The 18,926-nt window shown below is 38.0% G+C and overlaps 1 protein-coding gene across 6 annotated transcripts in view; it reads right to left on the bottom strand.

Moving 5' to 3' along the window:
* Window positions 1-229: 229 nt before the first annotated feature.
* PLEKHA7 (pleckstrin homology domain containing A7) overlaps window positions 230-18,926 on the bottom strand; it is a 199,055-nt gene continuing 180,358 nt past the window's right edge. For all 6 annotated transcript variants that reach the window (XM_044425604.1, XM_044425601.1, XM_044425602.1 and 3 more), the window contains 4 exons: window positions 14,261-14,413; window positions 12,418-12,551; window positions 9,705-9,844; window positions 230-4,095 (listed from right to left, as the gene is read on the bottom strand). In XM_044425604.1, coding sequence (XP_044281539.1) covers window positions 4,073-4,095; window positions 9,705-9,844; window positions 12,418-12,551; window positions 14,261-14,413 — 450 coding nt within the window. In that variant the 3' untranslated portion in view covers window positions 230-4,072. The remainder of the gene's footprint in view (window positions 4,096-9,704; window positions 9,845-12,417; window positions 12,552-14,260; window positions 14,414-18,926) is intronic.

The raw sequence follows: 18,926 nt of genomic DNA, 5'->3' as shown, positions 1-18,926 counted from the left end.
ATAGTCCAGACCACCTTGAAGATGGTACGTTTGGGATTGCACTTTTTAAAAAAGCAGCTCCTTATCCCTGATGGATTGTAGCAATTGTTGGTTTGTTACAAATGCCTCATGCTTGGCAATGTACCTGAGAGGATGGTGGTTGAATATTATTGGATGAGACTGAGCGCAAACCCGGAAAAGAATGAAGAATTGGCAAACAATGGTTGAAAATCCAAAGGCAGATACAGTATTATGTTAATAGTTTAATATATACATGTACATTATCCCCAAACTGTTACATTTTATGTACATTAATGCTTTCTTGCAAAATATTTTTTCAGCATTTTAATAAAGGCAAAAAATAAAATAATTTCATTTTGGCAAAAAGTTACAGACTTGACACTGGCAGTATTCAGTTAGTTAAAAATAGATGGCATTTTCTAAATACATTTCTCAAGCATAGCTTCCAAGTATAGTCAAAATAGAGTAAGAAGTTTTATTTAATAATTTTAAATTCACTTGCAGTTACTTGTGATGAGATTCAAAAGTTAGGTGGAGACAGTATTTTTTAATTAAATAACTTACTGGAAGGATAAAAACACATAACTGAGCTTTTCCTTTTATGAAACTTCAACTGCTCTAGTAGATATCTTTAAATCCATTTGTTGACCACCCCTAAAAAAGGGATATTGGAAAGCAGGTTTGCATTAAGAGTAGATTTGTTACCACTTCAAGACATATATATCACAAAGGTGAATCACAGATGATTTTTTTTTCTTACAAAGAGAGAATTTCCATGTAAGGAAAAAAATTATACTGTCACTTGTGAAATGTGGTGCATTTTACCTCAAGAACACAGGCTGAGCAGACAAGTGGAAATGTACAAAAACTACAGTACTTCCTTAACACAGACCCACCGTTAGTCAGAGGACAAACTGAGACTGCACTATGTTTACTGTATTATGAATACTGTATTATGTACTATGTGTATTTCTGAAAAAAATAACATTCCCCACCTATTCCTGACATCTGAATTTGTTACACCTGTTCTGCCTATTCCTTTCTAGTCTGAAGCAGAATTGCATATAATTAAAGCCTCAATGCTCCCCAAAAGACAGTCCAATAAAATGATAAAATGTATGGGCTACAGCCAAGGGAGCTCCTGTCGGCCTACCTAGACAAGACTTTTGTGGTTCTAGAGGACTTTGTTCCTTTAATGGCATTCTTTCCCCAAAGGAGCATCACAAGCAGATTTTGAAATTCTTCCAAAATCTCAACATTAGCTTGTTGTGCAGTGCAGGGGACTACAGTTCAGAAACAATCCCAAAGCAACACAGGTCAAGGGTGTGCAGTTCTCCAGAGTTTGACCGTTACCTTCAGTTGTTCTGCAGCATATATTTTGGAAAGCCAACATGGCAAGGACATCTTGAATTCAGTTTTTCATACTTGGTCCTGGTTTGGATGACCTAACAGCCTACTTTGGGTTAATTTACCTTCAGGGTGCTATGGTATATGCTGGCTTAATTTAATAATATGAAGCCATAACAATGCTTACTGTGGCTTGATATATAATATAAACCTGGTTACTGGGGTTTATTTGAAGGTTAAGCAACCTTTACTGAAGCCATAGTCTGTTTTAGACTAATTGGATGGTTGTTTAACTGTTAAATAACCACCACTGCTTGGGTTCAGGCAACACAAATCAACTGGAACCCCCAACCAGGGCTTGCATATTTAAAATACTGACCAACATGTGCTGCAGCTCCTGCCAGGTAAATCAAGCCACAGTGGGCTGTTGTGCCATGCAAGCTGGCCCACTAAATCTATATAGTGCATTCCTATTCTATGCTGCAAGAGCTCATTAACATTTAATAATACCAATAATGGCCAAGATCAAAAGGAACTTCACAAGCATAAGGCCTTCCCCAATCTTTTCAGTGAGAAGGCAAAATTCTGTATCTCTCATTGTCCATATCAAACATTCTATTCTTAAAGGAGGGATTGGGAAGTTCCTGTACTTGTAGGCTTTTGTATAATAGCTCCAAATGGTAGGAACTAACTGCCTATTTACATGTTACATTTCCCACAACCCGGACGCACAACAGCCTTTACATGTAAAGCGTTCAGACCTCGGACAGCTTACCACGTGGATATCTGCCATTAGTTCATATTGCCGCTGGCTATTCCTAGTGGCAGCTGGGGATGGCATGGAGGTTATCCTCACATGGCAAAGCTATTTAAAGTGGCCTCTGTGTGCACAGTGTAAAGCATAGACAGGTCCTAAGGCAACAGTTTATACCAGCCTTCCACATCTTAAGTGTCCTTCAGGTAATGTGAACTACAAACCCCATCATGCCTTACTATTGGCCATGCTGACTGGTCTTGACAAGGGTTGTAGTCCAAAACATCTAGAGGGCATCAGAGTGGGAAAATCTGGCTTATACCATCAGTTTGACCAGAATAGTCTAAATAGTCCCACATCCCATCATATTTTCTATATAAAAGGAGTGTACAACAGTGGAATGCGGCAATAAATTTCACACTGTATTGCAAGTATGTCTGAATTCATTTTTGAATCCACCAAGCAAAACATTGGATATCAGCAAGCCACACACTTTAGTATTCACACATATTTTCAAGTTAAAAATCATCAGCGATTCATCAGTTGTTTCTTTTCATTAGCCAGTCCTTTGCCCAAGACTCAAGAAATGATACCATGCTTGAATTCATATTACACTCAGGGCACTAGCTGAATTAATATACTAAATTATAAATACCTGACAGTAAATAATGTTTGCTTTGCTGCAGCTGAAAACACTGATTATAAAGAATATAGATAAAATTCACTAGTAAAATGATACAATTGATTAACAGTTGTATTGCTCATTGCATATGGTTCAATTTAAAAGGGATGATCTACCTTGTGTAAAGTACCTACATGGAGCGGATTCAACTGAGATCAATGTCCTTTCTCTTTCTCCTCTTCAGTGTGCACATTGGTCATGAAGCGGTCCAAGAGGCCATTTCAGGGAGAAGGAGATCTTGTGCATACCTCCTGCCCTGCCTGCTCTGCATGATACGTGCTAGTCAAACTTAGGGCTTGCATAACTCAGAGGCAGGAGGGAAGGAAAGGTGGAGAGAAGAGAGATGTGCCACACTTCTCAATCCACAGAATGGCCTGCTGTTTCCATGTGCTATGTTGGTGCTCTGATGTGGAATATGGAAAAAGAGAAAGAATCAAGGTTTTATTTGCCTCCGTGGAAATGCTTTGTGATACATGGGCTCTATATCTGTGATGGGATAGGGACTGGATTGTTCCATAAGCATTTCATTGAGCAGACCCTAAGTTTAATTTTTTTAAAAGAAATAACTGTACAGTTCTTAAGTTATGTATTAACAGGATAGGGGCTTACAGCTATTGCCAATGCTAGAAAATTATAAAAATGATTAAAAGTGGTGCATCCTTTGAAAGTTTTGTATTTGCTTTCGGTGTTTGCATGAGATTCCAGAATCTCTGAAATTTTGACTACTTTAATAAAATACCACCTGATTGTGTTAATCAGTGGTCACAAAGGCATCATCAATTCTGAAAAAATAGAAATTTACTCCTGCCTAAATGCTACAGTGTGCTTCCAAAAGATGTTTGTTTTTAAAAACAAAGGCAGCCCCCTGTCCTTATAGGATATATCTGGTCTTTTAAATGACACAGCCCTTATTTTGTGTTGTTTTTTAAAAAAGAAATCTAATATACATTCTGTTGCTAAAAATACCCACTGGCTTTCAATCCAGCACATTACACCCTTAAAACTTATTAATATCAACACGGCTTAAATGCATTTGACTGTGTGGTAGATTGTGGCCAATGCCAGTATTTACATAGTATATTCAAAGTGCTGTTTGTATAAAAAAGACAGACAGGTAAATGACATTGTTCTCTATTTTTGTAAAGAAACTGTCTATGAAGTTATTTCATTTGCAACTGTAAAGTGTGTTCAGATAAGAATTAAGCCCAAACGACGGATAACACAGCGAACTGTCTTCCTCCTTGCTTCAATTTGCTCATCAGATGCTTGTTACTTGTGTATATCAGGTATCAGTGTTCAGTTACTGCTTTGGCTAATATAAAGAAAAATATAATGTAGTTAGATATTGTTTAGACATTGTTAATATACGCATTCAAGATGGCATGAACTGTTCAATTGCTTTTAAGAGGATAATAATGCAGGAGATTGGAAACTGCTGGTGGAAGGGGCTTTCACATCCTCTCCGTTCCTTAGCACCCCCATGCACCATCCACATCTGTTCCAGATGGTCCCCTAAACTACCAGCAGTGCCCTTCCCTTCCATGGGTAGAATGAAGGATCTGGATCTCACCCAGGGCAAGAACATATTTAAAAGTGCTTGACTCACAATCCTTAGGTAAAGTATCTTTTATAGGCCTTATAATATGCCTTGAAATTACCTTTTCCTTCAACTCTTTTTGGAAAACACATTAGAAATTCAGAGAGGCTGCATACTAGCATTTTTAACGGAGAAAAAAAAATCATTATGGGGATTTTTATCTTGGAGTTAATAATACTCCTTTCTGGACTAGCTGGAGACATAAGGAAGTGCTGCAAAGGTGAGGACACTGAGGCCCATCATTTCAGCATTTAAAAGCAAAACATTATACTGCCAAGGTGTGCTTACTCTGTGTGCCCTTTTCCTCCATTTTGATGCTTCTGACCCTTCTGCCTCTTCCTATTTTTCTCCCCGAGTCATTCCCAAGTGTGCTCAAATTAGCTTACATGCAACTTTGTCTTGCCAGTTCCCTTCTATCTTACCCAGCCCATTTCTCTGCCCCTTTTGACAGCTGAAACATGTAAGGATATTTACCGCACAATAATGCATGTATCAGTAGGTGGAAATGCACTATTGCAAAAGAATGGCAAAAAAGAATTTTAAAAAATTGCAGGTTTGTGTGTACTCCTAAAGCACTAAAAATAACACAAAAGGTGGCAAATGTGATGGTCCCTCAGAAGCGCTGTTTGGGAATCATGGAGGGGCAGTCACTGGCAAGGGAGAATGAAGACACTGGCAAGATCAGGAAGACTGACATCAGCTTTTTGGCAGTGTTGGTAACTTTGTAAGATCCCAACAATGTATAATAAAATACAGGAAGACAAGCAGAAATAAAGGGGGTTGGAGCTTCAAAAGCATGCTTTCTTGATCTCAGAAATATGTGCCTTAGGGCCATGAAGACAGGACAACCCACCACAGGTATGAACAATAAACCATGGATTCTCAGGGAAGCACTTTTGCAAAAATTAAGCCACCCTGCAGAGAATGTGGCAGATTTGGGCAACCTGACCACCAACCATGGCTGGCTGCCCATAGGAGGTTGTCCTCTCATGAGAACCCCCTTGTAGTGACTTTTCCTACACGAAATAATCAGGCAATTCCAATTCTACAGTGAGGCTTCTGGACAGAGTTCTCTGTATCTGAGAGCAAAGAAAAAGGATATTATTAAAGAAATCAAAAATTGTTATAGCTAATTTTCAATCATACTGAATAATAATTATGCCATTAGAATCCCTAGTTTATGTTCAGAAGAGGCTTTTCTTTGGGTTCTTTTGCAAGGGAACTCACTGGATAGAAACTAGGTCGCAGGCCTTCTCTGCTGGCAGCATCTGCAGAAAGTCTTCCAAACTGAAGCTCAACCGATGCCAAGGCTGCTAAGCCTTTTGGTGCCAGGTTAAAACATACCTATTTGCCTGGGCATTTTTAATGCATTGTACTGGTCACCTTACCTGCAAGCTTACCTTGCAGTTTTATGTTTTTGTTTTTCTTATGAGGTTGTTTTATGATTTTAATGCATTATACTGTGATATGTTTTGATTTTTATGCTTCTTTTATACATGAACAATGGGTTAAATAAATAACATTGAAATTATTTTTAAAAATCAGGCATCAAACAAAGGGGCAATGTCTTAGCCTATCAAATTCTCATGTTGGATAGAGTAATCTAAGGAAAATGTCACAGTGATGGGGAGATAAATCCTATGGCCTCTAGACAGTGTCTAGACAACCAAAGAATTGTTCAAATTACCAGGTTCAAGGCTGCAAAACAGCTCTAACCGTGGATTCACCCACTTCCTATGCTGTCCCAGCTAGCATGGAAAAAGGCGTGTCACCTGCTCATCTGGGACTGTAAGAACAACTTCAGGTAGAAGGAAGAGGAGACGGGCTCCCGAGGCATGACACCGTGGCCTTCCTCCTCCTCTGAAGTAGTGGATGGCCTGAACTGGCTTTCTAGCTCCTTGGTAAAAAGCCTGCTTCCATGTCCTCACAGGCTGCCTGTGAGCCTCTTTTCAGAGGGCTACAGGAATCCCTTTGGCAGCACATCCTTACTGTATTGACTATTTATGATTGCCATCTCAAAGGCAGGCCTATTTTATTTTGTAGAAACTGTTTAAAAAGTAACTATTTGGAGAACAGGGATGGTGATTTAGTGGCCATGTGCTACGTTTGAGTGCGATTGTATTTTTAGCCAATCTGTTAAGGCTGATAACAACAAGCATCAAAATCAAAACCAAAGTACTTCTGGCGTAAGGTGTCTAGATTTACTTTTCATTCTTATTAACATGCAGAAGTTAGACATTCACAATTAGACCCCAGCAAAGAAAACACCCATTAAAATTATAAGCTGTGATCTTGTAGGTGGAATCAAAGAGCAGGCATATGTTAAGGCCTAGGTGTACCACAGCAGAGAAGAGCAAAGGCAGAAAGTGCAGCAGTTTTCCCGCTCATTGAATAATTATGACTGCCATAACTGTGGCAGAAAAACATTGTTCAATTTATGACAAACACTGCCCATATGGAAATTTTTTGATAGTAGTAGGATCAAAGAATCAATAAAAATACAGCCAATTTTTAATCGGCTCACACCAAAAGCCATAATTTTGTAAAGAAATACTGAGTTTTTTGTATCTCTGCTCTGGCCCTGTAGTATGTAGCCCAATGGTAGTATGCATTGGGCTATGCTTTAAATAGTTCAATTTTTTCCGTTTACATAAGAAGGGATCATCTGTGTCATTTGGTGCATTACACTCTACATTGTTCTGAGTAGGCTACTGATAAAGAGCCATCTCTAAACGTTAAACTTTCACTATCACAGTAACTGGACAATATAAAATAGCCTGCCACAAACACTCAGCAACTGCTGGACATTTCCACAAGTTCTCATAAGCATTTTATTTTTCTTTCTTGTAGAAGATAAGAATTTTTTAGATCACTAAAGTTTGCATGCACTAATGAGGAATAAATTCACACACATATATAGTCAGCTTCCCACAATATTAACACATACAATTAAGAGCAAAATAGGCAGCCAAGAGCAGTTAGTTCTTACTTTCAAGGTGTTTAGACAAATGTGTAGTGAATTCCATTGCTTAAGGGGAGTGGCTGAGGTACAGAAGGTGAGGGTGCTTTAGATGAATAGGTCAATTGCGGAGCTAGAAGGGATCACACAAAGGAATTAGGCACCATGATCTCTCTCTCTCTCTCTCTCCCCGTCACACATAGACATAAAGATACATGGATGGTCTTGGCTAAATGTCCAGTCCCTGGTGAACCTAACTATTTTTAGTACTGTATGCCTTTGCGCACTATACAAATTCTGTGCTAGTGTCAGTCAAATGTTGTCCACGGAAAGCTAGGTCTGACAATAACCTTAGAAAGCCCACAAGAGTTGTTAAGGCACACAGCACATTCCACTATTGGGTTCCTTTGCCTGGCTCCATTCATTTGAAGCAAAAGCATATACACAAAAGCATTACTAAGAAAAAGCCTCACTTTCATCTCCTGCCATGACAACTCTGCAACGTTCTTTCCTGAATGGGGCATCAAAGTCTGAACCTGAATATCTTCCTGAAGTGCTTCTCTTCTTTTATTAAATGACTTTTATTATGATAAAGTAGTAGAAACTGGTCAGTTGGTCAGTATGTACTGTTATTACTAAATTAAAACTAGACATCATATCTTTGTGAGTGAGATTTTGTGCTGAGATTCAACACTGTTGCTATCTCTTTTCAGGAAGCAAAATATGCAGTCTCTTTCTAATGAGCTTTCCCATGTTCATTATCAGGAGAAAGCCTGCACAGTGGTGGCCCCTCACTCCTGTTATCAGTTTTCACTGCACTGGGGTGCCATGCATCAGCCTGCTTCTTTTCAGGCTCTGAACACATGTTTGTTTTTACTGGCCTTTTCGTAAGTTCCTGTACTGCTAGTTCTAGGTAACTTCTGGCATTATTCATTTATTTTAAAACAGCAACACTATTTCTTTTGAACTTTTAATGAATGTGCAATGATTTCATTTTATTGTATTTATTTTGCCTAAAAATAAATGTAAAGAAATATATTCTAGTTGGTAGGCAACACTAGCCCTGCTATATGAACTGAAAACACTGTGCTTTATTAGTAATGCACCAAAGCATTTAGGTATAAAGGAGGTATATTTTAGCATTATCATCATCTGTTGTTTCTGAATCATACTGGCAGTCTCACATAGAATGTGCAAATATGAAAGTTTTGATTGCACCACATTAAGCTCCAGGGAGAAAATCACCACTAAAAATTCAAGACTGATTTGCAAAGTCAAAGCCATTTTAGATCTTGGGATAGCACTTCAAAACATTCAAGTTTATTTTTATGAGTTTTCCAGATTTTTGTCTTAACATCCTGCATATGCAAACAGAAAAAAAACAGATGGGAAGATGTAGAACAACAGATGATGGCAACACAGAGATTTGCAGGGAATGGGAAACACAAATGGAATTCAACTGCTCAAGTAACAAGCTGCCCACCACAATCTGAAGATTTTGGAGGCTGCACCATTGCATGTATGTATAGAGAGAGTGCCACTGTACAAACCCAACAACTGCCTTCAGCTTAGCAGTATACCTCGTGACTTTGATATATTGCTGATCTTCCCCTTTCTTATCCATATTGCTATAGTAAATTTCTGATCGATTGCAAACTGTGGCCCTGAATACCTTAATATTCACATGTTCATCCTACATTTTAGACACATTGCTCATTAAAACTTTATATGATGGGAACAATCCCAGGCCCCTGCTTTAGCTGTACCAGCAATTCCTCCATGGCATGTGATAATCCTTCCCCCACTCATGGAGCTTTCCTAGGTGAGGCTATTAATAGCTCTGGTTTTGGTTTTGTTAGATAGAGACCCCCAGTCCTATAAAAAGAGCTCTTCCTTTACTGCTTTTCCACTACATGACCTCTAGTTGGATCTGTGCTATACTGGAATACCACTAATGCACTAGCAGAAAGACTGACATTTATTTCCTCACTGGGATTTAATACTTCACTTCCCCATTCTAATGAAGTACTGAAGTACTGGGAAAGTACCATGAAAAACTGGAGGATCATGTCTTCTAAAGAGCCCATAAAGAAAAATGAAAAGCCCATGTGATGCTCCAGCTGGTGATGGCATTACCCCCAACACTGATTGCATTTTATGGAGGTGAGCGCATGCTGCAAATCCAGTGATTTGTATTGACAATGGAATGCATTCAAATAGAAATAGCTTCTATACTCTTATGGTTCCTATGCTGCGGTGGTATGCATAGCACTCTGGAAGGAATACAGAAGCTTAACGGCCTGCAGAAATTGGATTAAGAGAACATATTGTCACAACTATTGCTTTATAAATAACTGAACAATACCTGCCACCTCCTTGCTCCGCTGAGAGGCTTCAGAAGCCAATGCGTATGATATGGTAATGATGCGTTCTTGCTCCTGTAACTGTGAATCTAAATCAGCAGAGCTGTTTTTGTCCTGAGCTGGAGTCTGTAGATTGTGCATACTAGAGCAAAAATGACAACACCAACAGCGACATTAACACACACAAAGGCATCTTCTTCACTGATATTTTTTATCGTTGAGAATGGAAAAGACTTAAGGATCATGCTGCAATTATGAAGCTGGGAATTAAACAGTAAGCCTTTTGATTATGTTTAAACTTTCATTGGGGGCTTAACTCCAAGATGATAAAAAATACCATTAGGGCTAGGAAAGAACCATGATCTCCAATATTTTGCTAGAAGAACAAGCATCTGGCTAGCAATAGTTGTGGTAACAAATATTAGCTGAAACAGTTTCACTTCTATATTTAGTAGTCTGGCTAACCCTGAATTAATATTTATTTATTTCTAAGACTCATTTATTTCTAAACTGATTTTGCAATTCACTGATAAAGGGTTTTTTTAAAACAGAAAACAAGAAAATATAGCAATTCAAAAGAAAAGAAAAGAAAAGAAAAGAAAAGAAAAGAAAAGAAAAGAAAAGAAAAGAAAAGAGATAAGATGGATACAATTCACTGAAACAGGAACTTCTAAACTCAAAGAGCAGCATCAGTCACTAAAAGCACAGTCACTACAGCTTTTACTAGCTGTCTAAAGAACAACAGGAAGGCAGTCAAGCTGCCTTTCTTGGGAAGCTAGACAGCCTCCAGAAGCTGGAAGCACAGGCAGCACCTCAAACATGCAGCTGAGGCACTTTAAAAGGACAGCTCAAAGCTGTTAAACTGGGGATCAGGAAAACTGGCCTGAAAGCTGACTTTCTTGAAAATGGGGTTTTATCACAAAAAGTCACAGTGAGCCCAGAAGGGTTCATGACAGTGGCAGAAAGTGCCAGTACTGGTTTCTCCAAAGTGCAGCCTGTGTGTTGGGTACTTTGGGGCAGGTGGCACTAGCCCTGTCCCTGGGCTTACTATGGGGCCTGGATGCTGACCTTGGATGGCATGACAAGTCAGTGTGCATGGAACAACTCCCAGAGAAGCTATGGGTGGTCGGGTGAACTTTCTGCTCATGCACAAGCCACACTGGGGAAATCAGTTGAGATTCACACAACATGACAACATTGTGAGTAGTGAGCTACCCTGCTATTCTGTGCAAATCCAGCAGTTTTTAAGAACTTATGAGATACATGCTGAATTTTGAAATGTTGTCCCTCACCTTCACACTACTATCTCTTTGCACAATTGGTGCTGTTTGTCTGTTATACCATGGATGATGAAATGTTAGTCTTACTTTGCTCAGGTTCTCAAAGTTTTGTTTTTCAACATTCATCACTCATTTTATTTCCTAAAGTATAAAATCCTTTAAGAAAAAGAAAACTTACAAGGCTATTGGTTGTCCTAAGGAAGAGCTTTCCAACCTGTTTGGATCTGTGGGTACATTTAGGAATTTGAAAGAACTGCAATACAAAAATGGTACCATGGAGGATGTGGCTAATCACATAATGCTGCCAAAGGGTCCTCACAAGTCCAAAGAGGTGGTAGAAGAGCAAGGGGCTTTGAAGAGAAAGAAGAATGCTATGGGAGGGAGGAGAGAGCGATGGCAAGCCTGTGTATAATTCCTAGAAAGTTCTATTTCCACATAGCCTCTATGTTATATAGAGATCCATGAGTATATATTAAAAATGGGGATTTATTTTTTTTTAAGAAAAAGCTTTGTCCTCAGACACAGCGTTGAAGCCTCCTTTGTAAGATCCATTAGTTGGTCTCACAAATGCCATGATGCCAATGTAAGAAGGCATCAATATCATACCATTCCAAGGAACCCATTTCTCCCAACAGTTGAGCTTATGCTTCACTTTTTCTCAAAAATAAGTTGAAAGGCTTTTGAAAAGCTACCTTCTATCTATAAAGTTGCTTTCAATATCTAGATTTAAGGTTGGCAAGGGGAAGCTGGGGTCCCAACTGGAAGTGGCACAACTGAACATCCCCAGCCTTCTTCCTTTCCTGCCCCCACCACCTCCTGAGACCCCACCCAAGACCCAGGTACAAACTTGAGGTTAAGCAGTTGGAGCAGCTCTTTTCACACTGGCTGTGAAGCGGCACCGTGGAGTCCAAATGTAGGACCTTAGTAGCTGAATTCCAACAATGCCTATGTTCTCCCAGAATGGGAGATCCTAGGACTGTACCCTTAAAGTTCCACAGGTGCTACTCTTCCTCTCTCAATGGGGCAGAAGAGCCCTGTACATTAAAATGCTATGCCACTTTCTATCAGTTGAAGAGAAAAGGCACAACTACACATTTCTGCTCACTAGTTACATAAAATATTTGGCTTTAGCTGGAGAAGCACTGGCATCACTGCAGCTAATGTGAATCTATGGGTTTCTCCTCTAAACAAAACTCTTTTCAGCTAGAACCAGCATGGGTCAAAAATATAAGTCTAATCTTCTCTGTACATTACAGGGAAAATATATAATTAGCGTTCAGGGCATTTACTACTATGAAATATTTATACATATATAAATGCTATGGCAAAATGCAAATAATTACTTTTTAGTCTACAGTGACTCTGCAGCATGGTCTTTTCTCCTCCGCAAAGGTTAAAAAATAAACCAAGAGTAACAAATATATAGGAATCTGACCTTGACCTGGTAAGAATATTCTTTATTTTTTCTGCCTTACGGTGCCTTTCTGCTAATTCTTCTTGAGTGAGAGGTTCTTCAGGTTCCAGTTCAACATAACGTTCAGGAATTGCAACCTTTTCAGGTTTTGACAACTGTTGAAGATATTATAAATGGTGAACGTAGGATATACATTAACAACTATTCAAATCTAGTGAAAGAGGAAAAAGAAGGGCAAAACAAGTCATTTCTTCACGTATTGCAAGTCTTATATGGGATATATTAAAATATAATTATGGTCAAAACTTCTGAAAGCTTTTCAGCTGTTTCAGAAAACAGTGTTTTGATAAAGAAAGATAAATGTAGTACTGATGATATAAACTTCAGAAAAGACAAGCACTGTGTTAGAAACACTGAATTTAGAACAAACACTAACTGGCTTTACCTATTCAATGGCTATCACCACACTGTATGCATTATACAATGAAATGAATGTATTTGAAAACAATACAATTTAATATATCATTCCTCTCCAAATATAGAATACAGGTGATTCTTTATTCCCTCATTTTACCTAAACAACTGCATGAAACTAGGGGGACTGATGCTGAGGCACTACTTTAATCCTTTTACTTGCAATTAAGGAAGGGAAGCTTGGGTGAAAAGATGGCTTTAGTGACCAAGGGAGATAGCTGAATGTGTTTGGAAAGGCAACAGGCTGTTAGAAAGCAGTATGAAGTGCTTTTCTTCCATCCCTAGATATCAAGGAAAGTTTCTCTTATAACAGATCTTCAGTGTTTAAACCTCAGAGTTGAATGCAATCTCAGTGCTTACATAAAACAAAATTATCTTGATCTCTTAATCCTTGTGTTGGCATTTGTATAGTTATTTTTAAAAATCTGCACTTGCATTTAGCAGATTTTCCCTCCAGTTCATTCACCTTTCAATGAAGAAAGTACAACATGCTTCCACTGGGCCACCAGATGGCTCCACAGCTTTTGCAATACATATTTAGAAGTCTACCATCCCTTGACTTGCCATGTACCTTTTGCAATAAGTATTATTTTTCTTGGAGAACACAGTCAGATGTTGATCATGCATATATTTTCATATGAGTTGTGGACAGAACCATTATACCTGTTTATTACCTGTTTTTAATTATGTTAAGTACAGAGCTTGGATTAGCATTTTAGTAATGTCACTTCAATCAGTGCAGGGGTACATATGTTTTCTTATCTCCTTTTCTCAAAAGCACAGAGATGGATCCAGTATACACACATAAAAGTGGGCTGGTGGAAGCAGATGCCCCCTTTCTTCCCTACAGCAGCCCCTCCAACCCACACCCCCTCCTTGTGGTAAAGAGGGTCAGGGGACACTATAGAGAGGGCTGCCTGCACTGCAAGAGGAACAGGGGACTCCTCTCAAAATAAGACCAAAGAAATTTCTGTTAACCAAGTTCCACTCACACAAGGTACCTCTATTCAGCTTTGTGGGATCCTCTGACCCTCTTACCAGCATTTTAGAAAAGCTGGAAGAGAAGATAGGGAAGGGAGAGGAGAAATGGCCAGGGAAGTCTGCTTCCAGCAGCACAATTAGACAAGCCTACATCTGAATCTTATTCATAATATTTATAAATTGCAAAGTTGAATAGTCAAGTTATCTTTCTAATAATTCTGATTCCACTGTGCGTACACCAAACAGGAATTTTTTCTCCTCTGACAACCTTTTTCTAAAGAGTGTCTATTTTGGTAGAATTGTTGCTTCTTTCTATCACAGAAAACTAACAGGAAAAAAACCTCTAACTGGTTATAATTTTTTAAAAGGCAATAAAGGATTTTACACAATAAGGAAACTGGCGACATACCTCTTTGCTAATATCAAAATTATATTCTTGAGGTTCTAGATCTGCTTCTGTCACTGATACAGGCTCGGCTTTAAACCAGTTATTTTCCTTTTGTTGGTCAGTGCGTGCTGCTCTTTCCAGTAGCTGCAAGTCAAATTCTTGCTCCCGCTTCCACTGGTAACAGACAGGAAACAATTAGAGATTTGACCATTTCAACTGATAAATCATGCAGAAATGTTCATTTATTTCAAATTTTGGGATGGATGAAAGGGGAAACTAGGCCTAGCACTTACCATAAAATTGCTTCTGAATGTTCACTTGATGGCTTTCTTCATGAGATACTCATTCTCTACAGCCAGCAGAGGGCAATCTAATCTCAGCAAAAAGTATTCAAGTAGCCCAGAGTCAGTCTCTGATCTAGCTTGCCAGGAACCTCACAGATGACAGATTCTGAACCTCACAGATGCTCTAGTGACCATTACCAGAAACAGTTCCTGAATCTTAAGTAAAAATGACCGCTTTGCAAGAGCAACTACAGTCAACGATGCTATCAGTAGAAATTAATATAAGAACAGACCTGATCCCTAAGAACTGCTAGGAAAGTTCAGTGCATCCAAACTTTCCATTATACCATCTCTATCAAATGAGGAATGATAAAACAGTAAAAGTGCAAATAAATGCTGTGGAACATCCTTTCTTGTTTGCCTGTTTATTTTAAATAAAAGGCAGACTTAAATGAGTAAGTATTCAATAGGGATGATATACGTATAAGGACTCTAATGTCTGCAAGGGACTGGAGCAGACAACTACATACTTCCTCTTGAGGATGGATTTGGTAGTTTATGTAACAGTATTTCAGATGATATCTCGTCATTTGCTAAGCATTCAGATATGCATCTCTGTGCATGGTAAGACTAAAAGTCATCTTCAAATGCAAACAGAAAACAACATGACTACAGATAAGGACAGGGAGACTAGTCTCATTCTGACTGAGCTAAGGCAACCCAGTGACTGATATTCAATGGTGGAGTGTGGGTTGTGCTGTTGAACCGTTAGGTGTTACTGAAATGTGGGTTGTTGTGTTGTCTGAATTCAGCTCTCACACTGGTTTGTTAACTTTGAACCATATACATTTCACAACCCAACAAAAAACAATAGATTCTCTTCATGGGTTACTAATGGTTAACAAACCATGTTTTGTTAAGGTGGTTGAGTTCAGACAACATGATCACCCATTTTTCCTCAACTCAGACTCAGTGACAATTCATGCTTAACATATGTTCAGCCTTGAATTTGTGTTATCCTATTGTCTGAATCCAGTCTCTGTTTAAACCTTGAAAAAAAGCAGGGCAAACAAAGGACTACATGCATGAAATACAAAAAGGAAGGCAAGTCTTCTTTGGAATAAATAAGAGGCTAGATTTTTTGCTAGAAGGAAAACAATCTGAGATAGATCCTTCTGACAGAGGGTAGAGGAATGAAGAGGCTCCTGAAAGGAAGATCCCTAACTCCTCAGTTCTAAATTCACTTACTTGAAAATATATCCTGTTTAAATCAATATGGTCTATTTAACATAGAAGTATTTAGACTGGGAAACAAGTTTTCTTTCTTTTTATTTCTTTTAACTATTTAGGTATTGAGGAATACCTAAATAGCTGCTGGCTTAAAAGACTGAGTATCTCATGCAGGTCCACCAGACAGGGAAAATGATCTGTTACACTTTAAAAATAACTTGCATGAATTATGTAATAAAGCCACACCTTGTGCATTTAGTTTGTAGAGATGTTCTATAAATCACATGATCTAGAACACTGTCTACTAAAATGAGTATTTTACATAATATTCCTTAATGTTTTCAAGCACACTAAACTTGTTTACAAACACTTTACATTTTAACTATATGTGAAAATGAGATCACAGAGCACTATGTATTCTGCTCAACTGGCAGATTTGGGCATATTATATACAGCAGACTTCAAATGCGTTGTATCTTTGCTTTTCTTAGTTCAAAAAAAATTTAAACCTACTATTTATTTCCACAAAGTTATTTATCTTAAGAATAATTTAAATTGGGTGTAAAACCATAATCATAGTAAGATTATGTTCTTCCCAAAACAATCAGGGCTCTGTACATGGAAAAGTTTTAACTAACAACTTTTTGGAATAGAAATTTGCAAAAGTAATACATGAATTTCCTTCTCAGCTGAATATTTGCTTTTAATCCCCAGGCTATGATCCAGAGAACCATCTGCCAGCTGGGGTTTTGGACCTGTGTTGCTCAAACAGTCCTTCCATAATGCTACATGGAAAATAGCTTTTGACATGGGAACACTTCAAAAGCAGATGTGATAAGGGAAGGGGACCTGCCATTCCAAGAAAAAAAATAAAGTGAAGTATTGTTTAATGTGTCCGGGTCTTTATGAAAATCCTTAGTAGCTCTCCAGATCACAGTCTGTAAGACTCCAAAAATAAATGGGTAATTTATATTTTCATCCAATACTGCAAGTATTTATAAGTTCACACAATGACATTTCATCTACTGAAGCACAAGGATGATGCAAAGAATATGTAGCACTGACTATTGAGAAGATCAACTAACTTTCCCCTGGTATTCTTACAGATGTAAATCTCCACTCAAAGAGTTAACTTCACAGAGGCAAAATATGCTATTACATGTGCAGAAGGCACATTGCTTTTCAACCTTCTGACTCAAGTTATGGTTGGATCCAATCCTGATGAGCAGAATTCTACTTGAGGAAGAAGGGGGAGGTGCTTTTAACGATTTGCTTCCTCTCTCTGTAGTCAGCTGTAAAACTATTTGGGAAGCATGTGGGATGCTCTAGAACAACCTGGGAAATTGTTCTAGGGCCAGGGAGGCTGTACAGGGAAGTAGCAAAAATTTCATTCCCCCATTTCCTCCAGGAGGAGCCTTTGCTGGATCACAGTTTCTTCCATTAGCTGGTTACAGAAGGGACACTTCAGATTCAACCCATGGTGTTTTTTCAGGAAAATACTATTCATGCACAAGCTCTTGTTTTTCACTCAGATGTATCAAATATTTGTATTTATTAGGAATATGAACAATGTTGCTTCATTTAAAGGCAGCTGCCACTCAAATAACAATTGGGAAACTCTAAAAATGTTTTAGTGAGGAAAAGCCCTATATTCATCACAATTAAAGTGTACCATAACCAGAGATCTACTCAATATTCAAACCAGGCCTGATTGCAAGAATATGAACCATGTGAATATAATATTAATTCTAAATTAATTTTATGTTGTAAGAAAAACATAAATTCAGTATTAGGAAGCATGTTTATTGGTGCTGATACGGAATCTTTTACATCAAAATTAAATGACAAATCCATGTATTCTGATCAACATTTCAATGTCATACTACATTTAAAAAGTGATCTTTTAAAAAAATATCAGTGCATTGTATTAAAAGTAGATTTACACATACAATGTATGCAATGTTATAAACTGTGCACACTAATTACATATTTCAATGTTTACCATTTTGGCTGCTACATTATTGTCGTGCTGTAAATTGTGCTATCAAACATTACTTTTTGTGCACTGGAGCCCTTTGGACACATGAAGAAGAGATCTCCAGGTAACATTTTCTTCTGGGCTATACTGTGCCAAGTTTTGTATGTTACAGCAAGAACACAGACCAATATGGCATGCAAATATGTAAAGTTATTTGCTTAAATTGTTAAAAAGTTATGAAATGTTTGCATTAGAAATAAGTATGTGTGCATACATTTTTAAAAAATAAGGTTTAAAATCTGCTACTTAAAAACATGAATATGGCAGGCTTTTACTTTTTCTAAAAGTTTTATACTATTTCTTAATAAAAATGAGACTGCAAATGTATAAATCTGAACATAGCAGGTTCCTTAAGAGCTCACACGTGCACTTAGTAAATTAACAGCTGAAAAGTGAATTGCAAATTAGGGCAACTAAACAACTATGGGAACAAAAAGGTTAAAGGGCAAATCTGTCCTCCAACAAAAGGAAAATATCCAGTGAAAATTTAACAGAATGCTATTAAAATGCAATTAAGCCTGGCAGGAACTGAGTAGTCTAGTTAGAAATTATTTAAAATAATTAGAAAGTTTAAAACAAACAAAAAAGCCATGATGAGTGACAACTCTAAAAGCAAGAGGCCTTGTGCAATGAATTAGGCAGGTGATGAGCATTCTATAGTTCTAATGTATAAAAAGGAGCAGACAAAAACAGAAAAATAATGTTGCAGTGATTGTGCAAATCCCTCTGCATTATAACCACATGAATACACAGCAAAGTGTCCCGGGGCACCTGGAAGACTAACAAATATATTGTGTTATAAGCTTTCATGGTTCAGAGCTTGCCCTAAGAACAGAAGGAAAGAATAAAGTACTGTTTATTTCTTTTTACAAGGCAAGGCCAAAAGGAGTGCCACCTGTGTATCACAGTGTTATGGAAAGCACAAGAGAATACATAAACCACTCAAATGAATAGAAGATCAAATTAGCATGGACACAGAGCTGGGATTGAAATTTATTCCACACTGTTGAGGTGGCTTGTTGTTGGCTGAGGATGAAGACAACATGGCTGCAAGCAAGAACAGGCCTGCAAAAGGGAAGAATTATTTTAGAGGGCTTTATCTAATGTGATAAGTTGTCAGTGAATTTTTGGCAGA

Source organism: Varanus komodoensis, unplaced genomic scaffold (assembly GCF_004798865.1).
Source record: "Varanus komodoensis strain SLA01 unplaced genomic scaffold, ASM479886v1 scaffold16, whole genome shotgun sequence".
Lineage (NCBI taxonomy): Eukaryota > Metazoa > Chordata > Lepidosauria > Squamata > Varanidae > Varanus > Varanus komodoensis.
The sequence above is the reverse complement of the archived record's forward strand: the minus strand, read 5'-3'. Positions and strand labels throughout refer to the sequence as shown.